The sequence below is a fragment of the Rhinichthys klamathensis genome, unplaced genomic scaffold (assembly GCF_029890125.1).
Source record: "Rhinichthys klamathensis goyatoka isolate OS25496 unplaced genomic scaffold, OSU_Roscu_1.1 h1tg000281l_1, whole genome shotgun sequence".
Taxonomy (NCBI): Eukaryota; Metazoa; Chordata; class Actinopteri; order Cypriniformes; family Leuciscidae; genus Rhinichthys; species Rhinichthys klamathensis.
This window is the reverse complement of record NW_026606800.1, coordinates 7,847,401-7,870,460: the sequence shown is the minus strand read 5'-3', so window position 1 is coordinate 7,870,460 and position 23,060 is coordinate 7,847,401. Positions and strand designations below refer to the sequence as shown.

At 36.7% G+C, this 23,060-nt stretch overlaps 1 protein-coding gene across 4 annotated transcripts in view; it reads left to right on the top strand.

The window, feature by feature from the left end:
• Window positions 1-330: 330 nt before the first annotated feature.
• pde4dip (phosphodiesterase 4D interacting protein) overlaps window positions 331-23,060 on the top strand; it is a 64,956-nt gene continuing 42,226 nt past the window's right edge. The window contains exons 1-3 of one of the 4 annotated variants that reach the window (XM_056269499.1): window positions 331-601; window positions 6,837-6,886; window positions 8,305-8,372. In XM_056269499.1, the coding sequence (XP_056125474.1) occupies window positions 555-601; window positions 6,837-6,886; window positions 8,305-8,372 (165 nt within the window). In that variant the 5' untranslated portion in view covers window positions 331-554. Of the gene's footprint in view, window positions 602-3,721; window positions 4,079-6,836; window positions 6,890-8,304; window positions 8,373-23,060 lie in introns of those variants that run through there. The other 3 variants (XM_056269498.1, XM_056269502.1, XM_056269501.1) reach the window with 3 other exon arrangements.

Sequence of the window (23,060 nt, the reverse complement as noted above, 5' to 3'; positions counted from 1 at the left end):
AAAACAGCCACAAATTTAGAAACGCCTACTTTTGTTCCGCAGAGACCTCGGGATATACGTCACAACAGGGAAGGAAAATAAATCGCAATTTTCGTTTCATGCCTAGCCAATGACAATTTTTGTAGGCCCTATGTATTCTTCGGTAGCTATTTCCAACGAAAACAGTTCAGTATTTTGCCCACATAGGCTACAGTTATCCACCAAAAATAATATCTATAAGCTATAATGATCAACAGTATCAACGGCAAACACAAGCACACGATGAATGAATGTTTTGACGGTAGACTCAGTGAAGAGGGCACAGCCAGCACAAGACTCCTTTGATACGGCTGCTTCTCCTGACGCGTGCGATAAACGGAGCACTGGACCGCGGGGGGGTTTGCTTGCTTGCACTGACTCGACAGACGCCAATGACAATGAACTGCGCATCCTCATATTGCATTCGAAGCTATGCGACTGGTTTTATAACATCTGCAACACGATGACAGGTTCATTTACCTTAATTTGACGCGGTATTGTGGATATACAAGGAGGCGCATGAAAGATGGACTAATATGGACTGGACAGCGTCCGATGAGCGATACCGGAGAGATGTTGAAAGGTATGTCTGCCTGTCCTCTATGGTTGAAAAAGCTGTGGTTGAGTCGGTTTATTTATCTTTTTATCTGCGTAAATATAGCCTAATTAAAACATTGTCTGTGATGGAGATGTTAAACGTCTCAAAAAGCTATATTTTTTCACGTGTGTTCATGACACAGTTCAAGCTGCAAAGGGTTAATGAAGAAAATAATGACCACGTTAGACCATGTGCTGACATAAAATGCAAGCATCTGTTAATCACGTGTGTCCATCTGTATTATGTCATGTTGATCTGTTTAGATATCAATAAGGTTGAGTCTGTGCTGAAATGTAAGTCTGTGTTTTGGTGTTTAATGCTCTTTGACCACCAGTTTTGCTCTCCACTACACATGAGTGAAGAATAATTAGGATAAGGCTACTAATCCCAGTTATTATCAAGTGCTTGTCTAGGGTGCTGAAACTGTTCCAGTGAAAGAACCATCATGGGTGGAGTGATGTATTTGCAAGGATGTAACCAAATGTTAGAGAAAATAATATTAGTGTCTGTCTCATTATTATTATTATTTTTTAGAACATTAAGTGTACAAATAAAACCGCCCACGAAAAACAGCTAGTTTTAAGAACATCAAATATCTGTATGCTTCCTTACAATGGTAAATTTTGACCCTCATAATCTTCCTTCAAAGTGCACCTAGTAAGCTCCAACTTGGCAATTTGAGCATTTGTATTATTACAAGTCAAGTCATCCATTTAAGTTGGACAAATAATACAAATAATATATTTTTTAATTTTACATGTATTTTTCATCATATTCAATTCGACTTTGCTTGATCCTTCAAATGCTTGAAACTTGTAAATATGCAATAATATATTATACGCAATAAAATTAAATATTAATTTTATGTTAAGATTAAGTTCACCGTATTTAGTTTTAGTGTTAATTTGAAACACAATTTTCCTTTATTATTGTAATGTCAGTTATCCTGTTTGTGTAGGTCCTGTTAGATATCATCTAAAGTAGATTATTCATCTAAACATAGTTGTTATAAGACATTACTGATGTTCATAATCAAAGTTTATGTTCTAGCACATTTATTTTATTCTCAAGATTGCGGGTAAATGCTGCTACAGCATATGTGAGAGCAGCTGTTTGATGTTATGAGCTCTCAATGTCATTTACTTCTGTTAATATTTTCAGTGCTTGATGAGTAGCAATGTTAAAATGACTATGATAATGACTTTCTTTGCATCTGTTTCCAAATGGCTTTCTAATTGTAATTGACATAATATTGTGTCTGCTTCCAATTCTACTGTGGCAGATGGACGCGTAGCAAGGAATTGCACTAGGAGTTATACAACTTCATTAACAGCTTGTAAAAATGTGACATAGTTAATTATGGAGTCCATCGCCTCACCCCCTCTTACACACAGAACTATATATATACAATGAAGGGGACATGTCCTGTTTCTAATCAGCCGGTGCAGGGATTGCCTGGGATTCATTCTACACATATGGCAACCCAGAATTTCCCTGTCAGTGCTGCGAATTCATTATATACAAGACATAGAAGCATGAACAATTCCACCAATGAAATGATAAAATAATAATAGCCGTAGCCTGCCTGCCCACACGCCATGTAATAGTCGGTAAACGTAACCATAACATGTGAGGTCATAGACGTCTTAATGCTTGAAAACATTTCACCCACATTATGTTTCAAAAATATTATGGGATAAAAGGGTGCTCAGTTGCTATATATTTATGGTCTATAAAAATACTGGATGAAGTGATGTAATAGCTGTTAGGATCACCTGCTCTGAGGCAAAGTGCTCACTATGAAAGAATCCACTTTTCTGATATAAAACGGGCTGTTTGTGGTTAGTTAGGGTCCTGTGTGACTTGTGGTTCTCTGTCAGTCGTACACCCAGCAGCTGGTCCTGGGCAGCTGTTCAAACACAGGGATTTCAGATTGAAGGGTGGAAACATAGTGCAGTCTCAGTTGTAATTACAGGGTCACCGTTGCTCCTGGGTTAGATACACTACCTCTTTCTCTGTTATTGGAAATATACTTGGGTTTAGTGTACATTTATGTACATTTAATGTGTTCTCTACCTAACTTCAGTTTTATTTTCTCCTTCAATCTCAAAGCATCTTTAATCATTCAGTTGAGCTGAGGAGAAACCTCTCAGAGAGTCCAAACACAGTCGCACGCTGGCTTTTCTTGAAAGAGTAATGCGTGACATTTCCCAGGCCTGCAAGAAGACTAACGGCAGGCTTCATAAGGTATAAAATGTATAGCTGATGATGAACATGATGATTAATAGCTAGCAGGCTCTTCCAATGTCAATTTTTAACTGGGGGAAGGTTTTGTAATTATGTAACTTGGCTGAAAGTTATTTCTCGCTCGAGTCAGTCTGTACCTTTAAAAAAAAGTGACATAACTGCTTTGAGAAGCTCTATTTAAGCTCCGGATAGTTAACTCAGAAATGAAAATCATAATTTGTTAACCTTTATGTCATTGTATGTTTCTGTATTCACTCTAACCTCCATAAAATTGCATGCTAAATCGGTCACTTTCTCAGTGAGATTGCATGTATGAAAATGATGTGGATATTTCTGACTAAATTGTTACGCACCTCATTAGCCACTCCCCTGGAAAATACGTAATGCAATTTCCATTTTGTCTCCTTGAGTTTAGTCTTAGTCACACACACACTGTGGATTTTATAAATCATCCTGGAGTGAGACAGAACCTCACAGTTATGTCTGTGCTATATATATACAGTATATTCTCTGTTTTTTTTTACAGCTGAGTTAACTTTCAAAGGCTTTTTGAACTTGGTAACATCAGATTCCTCATCTTCTGCAGAAAGAGATAGGCCAATCTTCCTAAATGCTACAGACCTGTCTGAGCCTGTGTCTCTCACCACCCCTCCTCTCAGCTCACAGACCGTAACAGCTAGGGGCGAATAGCCCATTTACAATTTAAAGGATGCTCCTCAAGCCTGGGCAGGAAGGCCCAATGTGGTTTTTACCAGTTGGAAACAACACACCCTCCTCCCCACACATACAGAGAAAAACCTGTATTTGAGCATGCACGAACAGATCATTCTTTCAGGGCAAGCCAGTGGCGCTCTGAGTGTGTGTGTACCCTCACCTCTGTGCTGTTTACCACTTAACAACCCTGTATATGTGTTTCACTGACTTCTGGTCTGGCCTTGCCACGTCAAATGACCGTCTCTTGTCTGCCGTCCAGAGAGAAATAGTAGCTTTTCCCCGCATGTGTGTGTGTGCGCGCTTGTGTTTGGTTGGACTCCTGACCAGCCTGGTCTTTGGAAATGAAGATTTCTTCACTAAAACACTGGATTGAGATCAGAGCCACAGAAGAGAGCCTGGCTGTTTCCCTCTTTAGGAGCTGAGTTTGTTCCTGTCTGTTCTTTTTTAACTTTCCTGTGGTTTGGATGTCGCGAAGATGAGTGGATTTTTGTATCGTGGCAGGTAAGGTATTCACCTCGAAACAGAGCGGGAAACATATACTTCAGGAGAGAAAACAGCTTGCTTTCGGGTTTTGAGGAATTTGTTTTTATATTGCTGTGTTCCACCATGTCTTTGGGATTAGTTTGTTGTTAGAGTTTGAATCCAGGCATAACTCGCAGTAATTTGAAAAATGTGGGAGTACAATGTCTGGTTTGCCTCATCTTAAGACTGAAATCATTACATTAGCACACTTTGCACGAGTTAACTAGTAAATACGTTTTTTCAATTCCATTTACGTTTAAGCAACTCCAAATGTTTGGGAATACTAAACTATGCCCCTCTGTTTATGCAATGCCACTGTTTAAACAGCATTCACGTTTGAGCAGACCATTTGTCAGTGTGGGGGAGTTCTTTTCTCAGCTGACCACCAGCGTGATTATGAGTGACCTAGAGCAGGTGGTCATGACTCAGGGATCTTCTTGGCATCTGAAGCTATTGGCCATGTTTTGTTTGTATGCGATGAAGCTTTCCTTCTCTATGGAAAATCTGACTGCAATGGTGGCTGTTTAAACAAAGAGGTTCGTTACAAACTTTTTAGCATAGGCCCATCCCCCACAATATGCACACCTTAGTAGTGGGTGGATCGTTGCCGGCATGGTGAAGTTGTTGACACCCTTGTTTAGCTGTGTGTGGAGGACCATCTGTTTATTTCTCTTTTGCTTGCTGAACCCTTCTGTCTGTCACTCTCTGTGGGGCAATAATGTGAGATGGATGTTCTTTGGCTTTTAGGAGAATATGAGATCTTTTAAGTGTTTGATATGGATCATGTAAATTAGGCGCCCGACTCTTTGTCTTTCGGATCAAAGTGAGGAAATTGAATGGTCGGCTCCATCTGTCACACTATTGTCTAGGCTGTATTATTGCCTGAACCCATTTATTGGATAAGTGTGAAGAGCAAGAGCTCATGCGCACGACAGTCATCGTCTATTCTAATGGGCCTTTAAGAAGGGGCCAAGGGGGATATAGTTTGGAAGTGGTATTGAAAAGATCAAGAGAGGAAGACTAACTGCATTTATGAACATTCACTATATGTTTTTTTGTCAAACCCAGGAAATGTTTATTATATCATCTCATTCATCTGTGACATCAAGTACCCAACTGCAATAATTATTTAAAGTAGATTTTTAAACTATTTTAATTAGATGAGTGATTCTCAACCAGGGGTATACGCATCCCCGGGGGTTCTTAAGCAGGTTCCAGGGGGTAAGATTTAGCTTTTGCTTTGTCAAACCTTTAAAACTGTTAAAGTAATCTGACTTGGTTTTGGAATGTAGGGTTACTAGTACATCCATTTTTAAAGAAATTAAAGTTTTTATTCTACAGGAATGAATTAAATTGATCAAAAGTTGCAGTAAAGGCATTTTTGAACGGAAGTGTGTATGAAAAGTTTGAGAGACATTAACTTTACAAGATCCTGCATTTTCAGCATGTTCCTTTCAGCCATTTAAAAACTGCAGTGCAGTCAAATGTTTCCTATTATTGAGGCATGTGAGCATGAGAAAGCATCATTTTACCGTATTACCCTATTAGACTGTCACTTACTTTAAATCAGCCATTTACTGATGCAGCAACAAACAGTTGCCTCATGACAATTGTGGTATGCTACTGAATACATTGTAATATTCTAGGGGTCTTCAATAGTGTGTCCGCAAAATTATTGCATGCAGGTTTGGCAATTAATGATAAAATGAAAATATGCGGTAGAATAGAATTTTATAATGCAATGTACAATGTACATTGTAATAATCATTAATGGCTATATAATATAAGCATCATAAATGTATACTACTGGTCAAACATTTATAATGTACAAAATATTCCATTTCAAATAAATGCTGTTTATTTGATCTTGCTATTCGTCGAAGAATCCTAAAAAAAAAAATGCATTACAGTTTTCACAACAATATTAAGCAACATTGATAAGAAATGTTTTTTGAGCACCAAATCAGCATATTAGAATGATTTCTGAAAGATCATGTGACACTGAAGACTGGAGGCTTGAAAAGGCTGAAGACTCTTAGAATATAGAATTACAAAATCGATGTCATTCAAATATAAGCCAAGCACTCAAGCACTGAGTGCATGTGAAAGATGAGTCTGTCTTAAATGTCCTTGTGTCCATTTGTGCTGATGATCTGCAATCTGAGCAGTGTTTTAGACCCTGTGGGCACTAATCAATAAAAATGTTTAGGAGGTTAAATATTAATGTTTAGATGAGCACTAGGAAGGAACTTTGCTATCTTATATATGGGGCAGAATGAGAAGAAAGCTACTTTATTTAAGATATGTTGTCCCACAGCTCGTGTCAGCATTATGATTATGCAATTATATAACCTCTTATTATAATCACATCACTATAATTATCATAGTGCCCAAAGAATACCTGTTTATTAGCAGTACAACTGACCATGCTGCCCAATTAACAAATGTGAAGCAGGCTACAGACATTCAGACAAAAATTAGGCATTAAAAATGATCAGGTGTGCTGATTATGTGTCACTTGGTTAACATGAACTGACGGATGAGCCTTTAGTGTGGAAACTCTGAAGGTTTGTGAACTGGATATTTATCTGACATTTGAGAATGCTTAAATATGGGTAGAACCAAAAAACATTGTTTCCTGTTCAAAAACTTGAACTTAAATAATACTGTATGTTCAACAGAAACAAATTAAACTGATACAAGACAGTTAATGTTAATCTTTTCTTGTATGTTTCAGACACTATAATGGAAATAAAGCAGCCCGGCCCAAGAGCATGATCAATATGGGTGGTAAGTATATAATTTTACTGGTAGATTTTCTGTTTTACACAATGGATGAACTCACCAGTTTTTGCAAGTATTTCCAAATGTACAATTATTTTTAATGCTGTCACAATACATGCCACTTCATGACTTGCCTAAGAAGACCTCTTACCCACAGTAAAATCTCTGGAATGCGTAGCCTCTTGTGACTTTTTTTATAGAATATTGGACAAATTTTGCCAAAATAACTCATTTAATCTTAGACCTGATTGTGCCAAACACTGTGGCAGTGACATTTTGAAAAACCCTTTGAGTCTCTGCTTGTTTATGTTGCTTCTCTCTGATTAAGCGGCCATTTACACGACACCGTTTTCAACTAAAAACGGAACACTTTTTATGCGTTTTGGCCGTTCATTTACACAACAATGGCATTTTGGGTCCATGAAAATGCTAACTTTTGAAAATTGGTTTCAAAGTGCAAGGTCTTGAAAATGATACTGTTATGTTCATGTAAACTACAAAAACGCGAATTTGTAAAAACGGTGACGTCATACGTATACGTATTACGTGTCCAGTCTATAGCCCTGTAGTGTTTCTTTACAACGTGACATTGCTAACTACTGGCCTGGCATGAATAATACAGCGTTTTCTTTTGTCGTTTTCGCGGATCCATGTAAACAAGGGTCGTTTTGTCTGTACACGAAAAACGCCAAGGAAAAACAACGCTTTTAGTACATCGTTGTCTTGTAAACGTACCCTTAATCATCTCTCCCTCATCCTTTTCCTCCTCTCCTCAGATAGAAGCACATACAGTATATTTCTGGACATATTTATGAGTTGCTAATAAAAAACATAAAGCTAATGGCTTAATTATGTTTAAGTAAAAGTTCCAGAAAACTCGCTCTCAGACACCTCGCTGTGTGAGTGTTTGACATTTCTCTGGCACAGTTAAAGTGTGGTGCAACAGGCCTGTGCCATGCACTCGTCTCCAATACACCCCCAGGCTCACTTCCAGTACACATCACTGGCACATTTTAAATAAAAGTCCTGTAATAAGCTTTAATGAGGCCATGCCATGGTTTTAAAGAACTGCAAGAAGATTGGGCCTTACCAGTGTTTCTGTGATTATGTCCTGTGGGGGTTATCCTATTCTCATGCTTGTAAAAAAACACATAATTTTAGCCCTGTGCCTGGCCTGTTAATGGCTCGACACAGTTCTGCTCTAGTGTATGTGCTCCCAGCATTATACTATATTATTTTATATTATATTATATAGAATTTATTTATAACAAATAATTTATTGTTTGAGTCTGGTATGCAGCATCCCATTTCCCTCTCTTTCCCCCAACATTTTATATAATTCTAACATTCTATTTTTTAATAAAGCAAAAAATATTTTTTCTCTATATAGATTCTAACTGTTGTTGATTGTATTCTAACAGATTCCTCCAGTGATGACGCCGAGAAGAGCTCTGTTCTGCAGACACATAGCCTGAGAGAGTTTGAACAGGTAGGTGCTTGCTTTCCTTTCCCCGAAATTAGCTTTTGCATGCAACTGCAAGCCTGTGAAAGCCATTTGTCAGGCCTCTGAGTGGCTTCCACTGTGTCGAGGACGTTAATCTTTGGTGTTTGCCTGCAGATGAGGTGATCCAGTGAACTAGTTGGAGAGCTTACTTGAAACGCAGATGTAAATACTATACTTTGTTTTCTTGAGTAATCAGAACCATCCTCTTGTTGCACAGCTAATCGTTCCTTGTACCAGTTCTGACATGTTAATACGCCATCAAGCTGTCCTAGTTCATTCTGGGAATGCCAGATTGTGAACAACATCACTATTGACATGTTCTTTCAGCTCGTTGTCCTTTCTAATCACATTTACTCATGCTGTTGTCCAGTAAACACAATGGAATCCATCAAGATTCCCAAGAACTACGTGTGCACACCCACTGCCGAGTAAACTTACATATGGTTTTTGTAGTGTTCTTTTTTATTTTTATGTGATTTCCATAAAACACACTCTGGAGCAGAGCAGAATCTGGAATGCTTGCTGTACACTCGCTGCTGTGGTCTATCTGTTTGCAAAATGCTTTCTGGGAAATGAGCCAGCCTATTATGGCGGTGATATAACTTCAGCCTTGCTACCTTCATTTACGAGAGGCCTCTGTGAAATACTGCAGTTTTTTTTTTCTTTGGAAAGGTTCAGGATAGTTTTGTGAAAAACATTAAATAAAGACACAAAACAAAAAGATGACAGACCACTGATTAGAATATCATAACGCATATCAGTATTCCATAAAAAAAATGCTTGATAAAAATCAAGTGGACTTTGAGCTATTGTATTCTAACCCTCTTAATTCAGATCTGAGTTACTCCGATTTATCCGCAGTTTAATTTTCATAAATTTGCATGTACTCCTTTATAGAGAAAAAATCTCATCTCATGCTCCTCAAAACTGTTGTAGTTAAAACTGGCCTTTATAGTGTTTTTCAGGGCTGGGAATTCTTTTTACATTTTATAATCTATAGTGTAATTGTCACGGGCTGGTTGAAGCAGGCAAGGAAGCAGGCTCGGAATGCAGCAGTTTGATTAAATAAACTAGAATAACCTTATACCGGATACTGAGGAAACATCATCGGAACAACCAAGCATGAAGCGACAAGGAACAGACTGAAACACAGGACTTAAATACACAGGGAACAGATCAGAGAAACAGGACACAGCTGGGGCAAATGAACTGATAATGACAGGTAAACAGGTGAATTAACTAAACAGTAACGAGGAGCGGGAAAATAGAAACAGGACTGAACCAAATACACAAAGAACGGGGGAAACACAGGACAGACATGTAACAGTAATGTTTTTATTATACACAGTATATTTAAAAATGTAACATTTTAATATTTTATGTACATTTTAATATATATATATATACACTGTATATACAGTGCTGGTCAGAATTATTTGCCCCCTTGGTAAATATGATCAAAGATGGCTGTAAAAAATAAATCTGCATTGTTTATCCTTTTGATATATATATATTTTTTTAAATGCAAAAATCTAACCTTTTATTGAAGTAAAAGAATCATAATTCACATTATGAAATTGGATGGTCAGATGAAACAAAAAAAAAAGAAGCTTTTTTGTCAGCAAACACTTAAGATGGGTCTGGTTCATACAGGGATAAAAAAGTACCCCATGAGTAAAATGAAATACTCTGCTGTATCTTTAATGCTGTGGGCCTAATTTTCTGCCAGAGGTCCTAGACGTCTTGTTCAGATACATAGCATCATGGATTCGATCAAATACCAACAGATAAAAAATCAAAACCTGACACCCTGTGCTAGATATCTTATAACGGGCCATGTTTGGATCTTCTACCAGGAAAGTGATCCAAAAACAAACATCAAAATCAAAACAAAAATGGGTCACTGAGCACAAAACCAAGCATCTGCAGTGGCCATCCCAGTCCCTGACCTGAAGCCTATAGAAAATGAGTGGGCTGAACTGAAGAGAAGAAGCGCCAACATGGATCTGGGAATCTGAAGGAATCTGAAGAAAAACTCATCAGGCATTTTAGGAGAAAACTCAGAGCTGTTATCTTGGAAAAAGGAGGTTGCAAAAAGTATTTAATAAAAGGGGGCAAATAATTGTTCCCAACGTGTTTTGGAGAAAAACATTTATTTCATAATGTGATCCCCCACTTTCAATTCTTTTACTTCAATGAAAGGTTTGATTTTTGCTATTTTTTTAAATAAAATATCAAAAGGATTAACAATGCAGATTTATTTTTTACAGCCATCTTTGATCATATTTACCAAGGGGGCAAATAATTCTGACCAGCACTGTGTATATATATAAAAAAAATTCAGATTAATCCCAATCTTCATTTATCCTTTGTTTCTTCGATTCTTAAAATCTCAAGATCTCTGATACTATGCCTTTTGTCAGTGGCTGCATGATAATGTGAACACTAGTTCGATTTATGAAGAAATGGCTAGTTTTAGTGAATTAATAACATGGCACAAGCAGTGTCTGATTCTTGTAATGAATGGCTCAAACTGATAAACCCTTTGAATCAGTCTCTGAAATACTACCCTAAGAGAAAAATGGACATTAATGCAGAAATATACTCAAATGAATTAGATTCGAATGTAATAGAATCAGGTTATCTATCGATTCGATACCTAATTGTTTTTGCTAATCGGTGGTGCATTTTTGCTAATGTTGTCTACAGTGTGGTGCATATGTGCATTTGAATCATCTTTTTTGTGTTGTACCTTTGTGTTTGTGATGTATACGTGAGAGATTTAAACGAGTAGCAGTGATCTTTCCTCCATGGATGAAACATTTGTTCTGTTAAACAAAGTAGGCCTCTAGCCTAAATTCCTGTCAGTTGGAAGAGCCAATCGTTTCCAAACTTGCTTGAAATATCATTTTTAGCTGTCAAAAAACTCGGTGGGGTGTGATTGGAACGTAGAAGAGTTGAAAGTAGGAAAAAATCAAAACACTTCTTCAAAAAGCCCTTTTTGCTCTATTTAAGAGATTGAAAGCATATGGTTGCCCGTTGTTCGTACTAACCACAAAGGCAATTTAAATAAAGATAATAAGATTGTTTGTGTGCTATTACAACCTCAGGACAAATTACAATTGCTAATCTGTTATTTTGCCCTTATTTTGAAGACTTCACAGAAATGTGGAGATTTTTGACAGGCTCTGTCAAGACCTGATCACATGTGGCTTGGTTTCTGTGTACCTTTCAGCAAGTAGTCGACAAAATTCAGAAAGCCTCAGACAACGAGAGCCGGTTCTGTCTATCTGGAAGCTTCTGAGCTCTGTGCAGCACTCCCTTCATGTAGTTTTTCATTTGGATAGAAAATAGGTCAAAATTTTCTGCATGAAGAGCGACACATGCCTTGAAGCATTCATTATTTTTTGCTCCTCGTGTCTGATTTATGTCACAAAGGCAACTCTCACTGAAACAAGCCCTGCACAGGGAATACACAAAATGATGGAAAAGAATATTATAAACTGAGGCGCGTGGTGTATATTCGAGTGCGTTTTCGGCTTTTTAGGGAATTGATCAGTATTATTCCCCTCCATGCTGGATATCATAGACTGATGAATGGGTATAACCACTAACATGTGGCCTTTCTCTCCCAATCTGTTTTTCCCAAGCTTTTTTTTCCTCTCTCTCTCATCTCACTCAAATTCATCTGGATTGTTGGGTTATTATTCTCTGACATGAGAGTGATACTTGATACAGTCAGTCTAAATTGCTTTCATTTCCAATATGAAGGCTATATAGAACCTTTTGGGAGAAGGAGGCGGTAGTAAATGTTTAAGATTAAGATTGGGGGAGATTTTTTGGTTCGATTTTGGCGTGTGGAAAACACATGTAGCACCATAAGTGTCTTGGGCTGCCCTCTACTGGTTTGTTTCACAATAATTTTATCCACCCCCTGACCCCATAACCCCCCCCCCCCCACACACACACACACACACTCTCTCTCTCACTGATCAGCACCATCAAGCATACAGTGAGAGAACTGAGGCCAGACAGCTTAATTCGAGCCAGATCTTTGTAGTAAATCAGTGGTCCGCATCAGAGGGACAGAGCCATCATGCTGAGTAAATTATGGAGACAGTCATGGTTGATGATGATAATGTAGTGTAGGATCTAATCTGCACCATGTCTGTCTACAGACTAGATGCACCGCGTTACTTTACTAAGGGTTTTCCTCCGTATTATTCGCTGCATCCTTATAGATCACCCCTATATGTTGTGAATTCGGTTACATTGTGAAGTATAGGAAAAGACTGCAGTAGCCACTATAGATGAAATAAATGCAAGGAAGAAATTGGGGATCTTGGAGTTATTATCAGTAGGGTTGTCAAAAGTACCGGTACTAAGCTCATAATAAACTAAAATATGTAATGGTTTGGTATCATGCACTTTCTGCTCAAACAGCCATTCAGATTTTTGTATTCACTATGGTGTTTATCTTACTTATTAAGAGGATGACAGTTTGTTTATATTTTCAACCAGTTTTTGAAATGTACTTCAGTACTGTGATAAAAGCTTCAGCAATTATCATAATGTGAAAATGTAATACCGTCACATGCTAATTAAGTTCCTTAAAAAAGATAAAGCAGTGCATCATTGATATGTTGATGAAATACACCTACCATTGAGAAATGTGAAACAATGTTTATTTATTTGAGAAATACTTGAAGGCTACACACAATTGTTTATTTCATTTGTTAATATATATATTATTATTTACTTTCTTTTGTACATTTTTGTTGTTGTTGTATTGAAATTGATATTGAGAATTGTTAAAATTGATACACACTACTGAAATTTTACTGTTTTGACAAGCCTGATCTGCAGTAAAAAGTCTGAGACCACATTGAAAATAGAGGATTCAAAATCTAATTTAAAGCTGGGAGCAAACTGATTTTTTTTAATTTTGGAAAATATAAAGCAAACGTTATGATGTAAAATGAATAGGAAATATTTCAGATTTTACATAATATAATTGACTTTATAAAGTAATTTTCCTATTCAACATTTAATTTACTGAAATTGTTTTGCTAATATTATTTGTAATGAAAAGTTTGTATTAAATTAGAAAAATACATAGAAGCATTTTTCACTAGGATCTCATTTAAATTTGGACCCCACTGTATGTTTGAAGCAGCCTTGTTCTGGCTTCAGATTTCAAACCTTCTGCTCTGAAATTATCGCTATTTCAAGTTCTATTCACAGATGGTCACAGATTGAGCATTGTGTATATTTTTCTGAGGAAGTGTGTGTGTCTCAGTATCTGTGCTCCTTTATAGGTAAATTATTGTGTGTGAGTCATTTTGAATTCGTAAGCCACCCCTGTCTCCATTTCAGTATTTTTATTATTCCTTGAGGCCATGTGGGACCAATTACAAACAAAATATGCAGGGAGGGGCAAAAGCCATATTTTTATGAATTGCTTCAGCACTTAGTGGCAGACCTAATGCCGCAATTATTGTACAATAAAGCAAAGACATTAACTGAGGTCAAAGAACCAGCAAACCAAACTATACTCTGTAAATCTTGACAGTCGCCGACCAAATTGCATGGCAGAGCTGGATTAAAAAATGAAGAAACATTCAAATTTACAGATTTAATGAGACCTCAGATGATAAATGAGCTGCGGTCGGATTCCTGAATGACAGAAAGATCGGCCGGGTCTTTTTTCCCTATTCAAAAAGGCGCTTAAATCATGAAGCAAACTGTTCTTAATTAAATGTAACCTGTTTTTTGTGTATGCCAGCACTCATATATCAATGTAGTGAGTCACTGTGTAAATAGAAGCGAGTGCTTTAGACCAGGGCTGTGACACAGAACTCTGCTCTGACCCACTGACTCTCTCTTCTAAAGCAAAGGGGCTTTGAAGCGAAGGAAAGCATGTATGCATTTGTTTTTCATTTAACTACCGTCTTACTATATGTAGTATCCAGTATACAGCAATCACAAGGAAAATTGTAATTATGTGGACAGAGCTGCACGATCGTTAAAAGATTCAAACTCTCATGTGATTTTATTCCTAAATGACAACAATTCATCAATCGCCTTTTCAAAGTAACTTGATGCTTCAAATACAGATTGTATCAATTGCATCATTACACCAATAGTTTTTGTCTGTCATTGAATCATTCAAGAGAGTCATTCAAAAACACTGATTCATCCAGCAATGAAACAAGTCATTTTGAGTGAGTCATTGAATCATTTATTCAAACCTGATTTTTTTTTTAAATAAATAATTTAAATAATTTATTTATAGACTGTCTGTAGCAATTAACATTTTGTCAAAACCTCTAGTAAATTACTTGCTATTTTGTTTAGTTGTCTGTTCAGAATTATGGGAGAGTTGTGATCCTTATATTAAACAAAGTCGTGATTCTCAATTTATCCAGAATCGTGCAGCTCTAGTGGACAGTCTATTGTCATGTATTAATTCTCAGGGCTTTTTTTTTTTTTTTTTTGAATGATTGCTTTGTTCACTACTACAGAAAATGTGTAATGCATTATTTTTTGAGCCAATTATTCTGTAATCAATCTTTAATAATATTAAAATATTTGTATATATATTTATTATATTATAATTATATATTAATTAATGTTAATATATAGAAGTATATAGAGAATATATAGAATTGGGCTCTTATTAATGTTTAATCCGTTTCTTCTCCAGATGTTTTGCTGTTGGGTTTATCAAACAGCTCTGTTTTGTTCCAATTTTTGGTGGTTTTCCCCTTCATTCCATCTTCTGTTTCCTTGGCCCACTCAGGTTTTGCAGTTTATGCAGTTACATTTTCTGACATCTTGCCAGTACTCAAATGTTCTTTAGTTTCTCTGTCTGCGCCGTGCTTGCGCTCTGGCGTGGTAGTTTGGAATGGTAATAATACTAATTTCATCGGGGGCACTCTTTCCTGGGGGAAACTTAAAGGCCGTGAGATCATATTTTGAGATCCCAGTCCAGTTTTGACATCAAACGCACAGGCCTGCATGTTCTCAGGCGAGGCCGTAATCCGATTTTTGAAAATACACCTAACGTCTGCTTTAATGAGCTAACTCGAGTGCCTCATACCCCCTGTGAAAATATTCGAACTGCCTATGAAATACAAGAATTGAACCATCAAACCCTTGTTAAAGCACTCAGAGCTCAGGGGATGATACTGTGCGGTGGAAGTACTGGGCCGTTATGTGTCCTGGCTGGTTCTGTAGAAACGGTGAGCCACGATAGGGCTGGGAGGAAGGAATAGCGGTGTTTGTAAATACCTCTCCAATTATCGGTAATACGCCACTAATAGGAACCAGATGAACGTTTATTTAATTTGTCAGGAAGGTAAAATTAAAAAGAGCAAGACTCAAGAGTCATGGAGCTGCATTGAGGCTCTTGCGCCCGTGTGTTTGTGTTATTCTTGTTGATTTTTTAAGGCCATAATCAAACATTTTGCTGGTAAGGAAATGCCAGGGGTCGACTTACTCTAATTGGATTTCAGACTATTTTTCCACATCTCCTAAATAAAGCACACAACTGAGACAGATTAAATCAGATTAAGATTTTTTTTTATTTCCAAAAGAAGGAAAAAATTACTTATGGTTTAAACTACCAATTAGATACGGTATGTAGACTATCTAATATCATGTTTGTTTTTGTGGAACTTATTTCCTAATAATCACTTGTTACATATTTGCACAGCACCGTTTTGGGGTATTGGCTACCGACCATGAAAGTTTAGATGCGTAAAAACCTCTTATAAACATGGAGACCCTGTGTGAGAGATTCTCTCCATACTATCATAGCAAGTAGGCTATACAATATTGCATCGCACAACCCAGGTTGAAAAAGCCTCACTTGTGTGGCAAAAGCCAGAAGCTCTTGGCTGAATGTGTTGACCACAGATTCTTATATAAGACTGAAAAAGGGAAGCCACGAAAGATTCAGATGGTCTGTTGTTCATTTGAGTACTCAGTGTTTGACAGTAGTGCTCTCAAACCTCACTCTGTAATTATATATAATGATAAATGGCAAGTATAATTGACATATGTCAGGCACCATTATCCTGTGTGCATATTATGTATTTTTCAGTATCTCTCTTATATTTGTGTACACGTATACAATGAGCATGTTGAGCACCCCTGAGGTCTTTCCACAACAGCCTGTTCTTTATATAAATCCTTTGTGGTCAAGAAATAGTAGGTAGACAATTAACTTAAACTAAAGTGCCCTAGGTCTGTGATTGTATATTTCCATTCACCCATATATAAATGGACAGCAGCATAGGCCTACTGTCTGGTACAAACACAAACCCATGTTTTTGTCAGTGTCTTGAATGAATGCTTATACTCCATTTGTAATTAGCGGGATGTCTAGAAGTTAAATGAAATCGTAAGCACTGTGTAGCTGCTTTCAGTTAAACTTTGATTCTAATCTATCCTAATTTAATCGAATTAGATTGAAATAAATTAGAATGAAGATAAAAAATCTTTTTGAAAGCCAGGAATCTAACCCAATGGGTTCTCTTAGTTGCAGTGTTTAAAAGTCAGCTGTTAAAAGCTCAAAACTGACAGCTAAAAAGGACATATTTGTTCAAACCATGTTGTCTATATTTCAAAGGCCTGTGATTTCTCTTTTCAGTCAGTGAATCCACACGGATAGATGCTGGAAGACTGCAGTGACCTGTGGAGGTCTGGTTGTTGGCTTGGTTGGACTTTTTTCCCCCCTGTGCTCTGGTTTTAAAGAATGACTGCTCTCTTTGTTTCTGAGCTCTGTTTAATTCGAAGCAACTTTCCCAATCATGTTAAGCAGAAATAGACAAAGAGAGTTCGAGGGGAAATTCTGTTGCACGTCACACATGGACAATAGCATCCAATGCAAAAGTCCATGACAATTGGCAGCGGGTTTCGGAGCTGGTTGAACTTGATCGCATAATTCAGTCTCACCATAAACACACTGAATTAAAGGCAGATTTAGTCTTTGAAGTGTGACTGAAAAACCAGTGTTTTATTTTGCTTCTTCCAAACAGAATTCAGCCTGTAACATGAAATGCTCACGCAGAGGAGGTCTCGTTCGCTGTGTTTATGGTTTGCTCTGGGAAAATGCCTTGCTGGACAGCTTGTGACACAGTAGTCAATCTCAGTCACTTTTTGTTGTACTTCATTTAGGAAGGCCAGTATGATCACAGTGACTTGATTTGTTTTACAGTGACTTTTATGTGTACATAAACATAAGTGATTATTCTTTCGCTAAGTGATTTCTCATTTGAGATCAGATACTTCTGTTAGACATAAGAAGCTGATTGCTCATTTAACATTCTGTTAGAAATGGCAAAATCTTGTTGATATAGCAAATCCATTCAGTGACGTGAAGCTCTCAGTAGAACAGCTTTGTGAAACGCGCAGTGCAATTTGTTTTTCATTGCTTACATTCAGTTCTTATGGTGCATTAAGACATGTTTTTGCCAGATTTGACATCAGTGATGCTGAAATTTATTAGTTTGATTTTTGGTTTTTGTATTTGAATCAATAATATAAAATATTAAAACCTAGGAAGGAAATAAACTAGGAGATTTTTTTATTGTTTTTGAAAGAAGTCTTTAATGCTCACCAAGGCTTCATTTATTTAATTTTAAAAAATGCAGTTAAAATAGTGGTATTGTGAAATATTATTGAAAATATTATTATTTAAAGGAAAAAAAGCATGTATAGAAAGTTCAAAAGAAATTTATATAAATTAGAAATCTTTTGTAACATTATAAACATTTTTACTGTCACTTTTGATCAATTTAATCTTTCCTTGCTAAATAAAAATATTTATTTAAAAAATATATGTTGACCCCAAACTTTTGAATGCTAGTTTACATTGTACAGTCTAGAGAAAATAAAATAAAATAACAAAAACCCCACAATAATCTAATTGTAAAAAGACCAATCAAAAAGCATAAAGTAACAAAATAAAGAAAACAAAAAAATAATAAAGAATAATGAAAATGATAAATAAATAAAAAAAGATTAAATTACATGAATTTGAAAAGCTTAGAAGTTTTACAATTTTCTCAGGTCTTGGGTTCAATGTTTTCATATTTAAAATGCTTTTAATATCTGACCTTTACTGATTCAGCTGCACCTGCCAGGTCAAATGCACCTTCTAAAAATATACCAGCACCCACTGCTTTTTTCCATTCCTGTATTTCTACTAGGGATATTGTTGAGGTCACTTCCTCTCCTGGCAGAAACTTAGAATTCACACCTCTGAATGTGTTCAGAAAGATGACACAAGAGATGGAAGGAGGGAGCAATAAGAGCGAGAGACTCCAGGCTTTAGATCTTCTGCCAGTGCAGTAACACCTTGGCACAACTTTTCATCTCTCTGTTTTCCCTTTCATTTTCTCTTTCTTTCTCTCATATACTTTTTCTCTGCTAGGAATAGGGAGAGAATATGACCAATGTGGTATAGAACGCCATCAATGCCTGCTGCTTTATAGTAGGCCTAATTTTAAAGTATGTTATTACATTTGGTTTATAATCACTTATCATAAGATTAGGAAAGGTTATGAAGCATTAACCCAATGTTGAGTATGTTTCAAGCTTGCAAAAGTGCCTTGGTGTTTCTCAGACATTAAACATGAACATGAGGGCTAAATGTTAAGATGTCCAGAAAGAACCAGAGACTCACTTGGCTCAGCATGATGAAGTGATCCCTGTTTTCTCTAATGGCTTTACATTGTTGACGGTGGAGCTAAACCTTTCTTTAAAACTCGGATTACTGTCCTTCCTCTCATTACCGACAACAGATGTGGAAATAATGAATCGGTTGCTATCAAAGAGTAACGTGCGCTGCAATCAAAGAGATGTATTATGTATTTCATAGCGAAGAGGCTTAGCATTAATTGGAATTTAGCGAAAAGAAGAAAGATGTAAATAAACAAATTAACAGACAAAATGGGAGATGGGAATAAGTCATCTCGTGTAGTTTGATCATTTTGCAGCCGTTGTTGTGCTGAAGCCTGAACCGAAGCGCAGAGTCTCAGCGGGAGTATCGGTCTGCTGAGTGGATGCGAGCTCAACGACGAGAGCCATCCGTCACACTCCATGCCCAGGACGTCCACATTTGCCTGGGTAAAATATCACAACCCTGCGAGGGCCGGGGAACACCGACAGGAGCATCAGATCTTTGGCCAAGAAGGCTCTGGTCTGGTATTCAGTGTCAAGCTGAAAAGTAATCTCACTGTTAAAATGTATGGCTTGGATGTGTAAATGGCACCAAGATGTGATGTTCTCTCTTCATTTCCTCTAGAAGTTACTGCAAAGAATCCAGCTGAAAACTAACTGAGCTGTTGCAGTGTTTTTGGTTGTTGTTTTTTTGTTGGAATATACGTACACTACCATTCAAAAGTTTGAAGTAAGTAAAAAAAGTGAATACTTTTATTCAGCAAGGATGCATTAAATTAATCAAAAGTGACAGTAAAGGCATTTATAATGTTACAGAAGATTTCTATATAAAATTGCTGTCAATCCATCAAAAAATCCTGAAAAAAAGTATCATGGTTTTCACTAAAATATGAAGCAGCCCTGTTTTAAATGTTCATAATAATAAGAAATATTTCTTGAGCACTAAATCAACATATTGAAATAATTTCTAAAGAATCATGTGACACTGAAGACTGGAGTAATGATGCTGAAAATTCAGCTTTGCTATCACAAGAATAAATTACATTTTCAAATATATTAAAATAGAAATCAATTGTTTTAAATGATAGTTTTCACAATATTACAATTTTACTGTATTTTTGATCAAATACATGCATCCTTTGTGAGCATAATAGAGTTATAAAAAAAAAAAAAACCTAAAACCTTTGAACCGTAGTGTGTGTAACTGCTCCGAACATTTTTGTTTTGTGGCTCTCCCTCTGTTGACACCTTTATGTAATTTTACCTTTACACTGGGCATCATTTATCCCATTAGCTCCTTCTGCGTTATCCACCAGAGTGACTTTACCTCATAAACGTTCTGCCAATGAACTGTTAAAGCCAATACGAGGGCCCTTGACTTTTTCACAAAAAAGTAGTCACCACTGTAGAGGGCGAGTGGTTCAGATACAGAACCTGCTTTCTGTACTGCAGTGTTGGTGTGTTAAGGTGTGTGTTTCACATATGTGTGTCTGGCGTATGGCTTTCGTGTTTGTCTGCGAGTGCTTGTGCTTGCGTGTTAGGCTCAGTGGGGCTGGCATAGTCTGTGGAAAAGCTCTCCCCTCACCTCAGTATGATGCTGGCAAACAGGCAGAGGCTCCAATGTACACGCACCATCCCGTGCCATTGCATCTGGAAATTATTTACCAGGCAGTGAGAGAGGACGAGGGGGAGATTGTGAATGGAAAAAAGAGAAGTTGCATAGGGGGAATTGAAAAAGGCTTTGAAAGAGTTCACCAAAAAACTGAAAATTCTGTCGTCGTTTAATCATCCTCATGTAATTTCAAACCCATTAAACACAAAATAAGCACCATAAAAGTGATGACTTGTGCAATATTTCGTGTCTTCTGAAGCCATATAATAGCTTTATGTAAGAAAAGACTGACATTTTTGTCCATTCAATGAATAACAAATTGGACCCAGTGTTTTTATATTTTTCATTTTTTTAAACTTTAAAAAAAATGAATAATTTTGTTTTGTTTAACTAAAATAACCCTGGTTTGACCCCACTGACTTTCATTGTTTATTCATAGTACATTTTCCAAATCATCATCTTTTGTGGGGGAAAAGATGACAGAATTTTCATTTTTGGGTGAACTACCCCTTTAAGACCGATTATTTGACATTTTGGGATGGAAATTTGAATTTATGCATCTGTAATCGAGAGGAATTGTTTTAGATTTAGGTTCATGAAACAATAGCTTGAATCAAGCTCAAAGAGAGGTTCCCATCCGCCTCCCTTCCATCTATCTTTTCTGTCTCCATGGCAACAAGAAGGATGTCCTGTGAAATTGGCTCAGGAATCTGGGTCTCTGCAAGAAGGCTGAAAATACATGAAAATGCCACAACAAACTGTTGCTGAACTCATCAGTCAGAGATGTAAGGTGACTCAGTGCGATCATTACTTAAGACGATGTTGTGTGTACAGCGGAGTGGCCGTGACTGTTGATTTTCTGCTTGATTTATATCTGTGTTAAATAGAGCACAGGCTTTGAGCTCTCAACCCTCTCAGGCTTAGCCTGTCAGTCTGAGTTTCACACAAACACATCAGCCATGTGCTTCGGTCATCATAATTACAAGATTCGAATAAACATAGAAATGGTCCAAAATAATTGACGTCTTTATTGGACTGTAAAATTGTAGTTAAAATAATTTGTTCTGGATTTAATTTGTATCAGATGAGAGACGTTGCAGGCCTTCAGCCTGTTTATAGCACATCAGGCTGTTTAATATGTTTATATAGCATTATCTAAAGGCATTTCCCCATTAAGCTTCAAGACTATTTGCCAATGGGTACTTGCTGCCTCAGTCTCATTTATCATTTAATAACATTAATACATTAATAACCCTACATGAAGGGTGTCAAATTTAGTTTGGCGCATTTTATTCTTTGTTTTTGTGTGTGTACTTGTACTTGTATATGCCATATTGTCCCAGAGGAAAAGGTTATTTCTCAGCAGTTGATCATTCATTAGCTCAGAGAATTGGAGTGTATAGAATTGTGCATACTCGTTTTCCTTATTTTTACTTTTAGATAACATTTGCCAACGCTCACTTGAAGTTCATATAATTTCTTTTATTTTTATTTTTTATTAATGACACTGATAAATCTAATCTCAAAATCAATATCCATTTTCATACTGTACACTATAATGTTGCCTAAAATCATTGTAGCTTAAAATCTTTGGTGTTTAATTTAGTGTTGACTCACCAAAACTGCATTTATTTGTATTGCATTTATCATCAATAAAGTACAACAGTACTATTGTGAAAAATTATTCATTTAAAAAAAATCAGTTTCTATTTTAATATGTAATGTAATTTAAATGTAATTTATTCCTGTGATGCAAAGCTGAATTTTCAGCATAATTAATCCAGTCCTCAGTGTCACATGATCCTACAGAAATCATTCTAATACGCTGATTTCATAATAAAAATTATTCTTATCAGTTTTGATATGCTGCTTAATATTTTTAGTGAAAACTTTGATACATATGTTTTAGGGCATATACAGTACAAAAAGAAAATGAGAGATGTGTGCATCATTCGCTGTGTATGTTCGTGTCTTTTGGCACCATTTGTCGCCAACTTGCATTACGTTACATATATTTGTTAGTGAGTTTTCCACAAAAACGGCTGCATACTGATAAGACGTGAGAAGTGAAGCAGCAGTTGGGACTCAGGAAGCAAGTATCTCTGACACAGGGCGCCATGGCAACATTAACCGTCTACAGTAAATGCAAATGAGGGAGACACAGAGCGGACCATGAATACATTCCTGCACAGAAACAAGAGCAACCCTGGCTTCAGTAATTAGATGTGCTTCATTGCAAACTCTGCATTTTATATAGCTGTTCTGTTGTATTTTTTATAGATTGTAATCATAGTAAGATGAATTTGATTAATAAGGCTTGGATTTAAATGCACGCTGTGTCTGGAAAATATCACACTAATATTATAGGACCT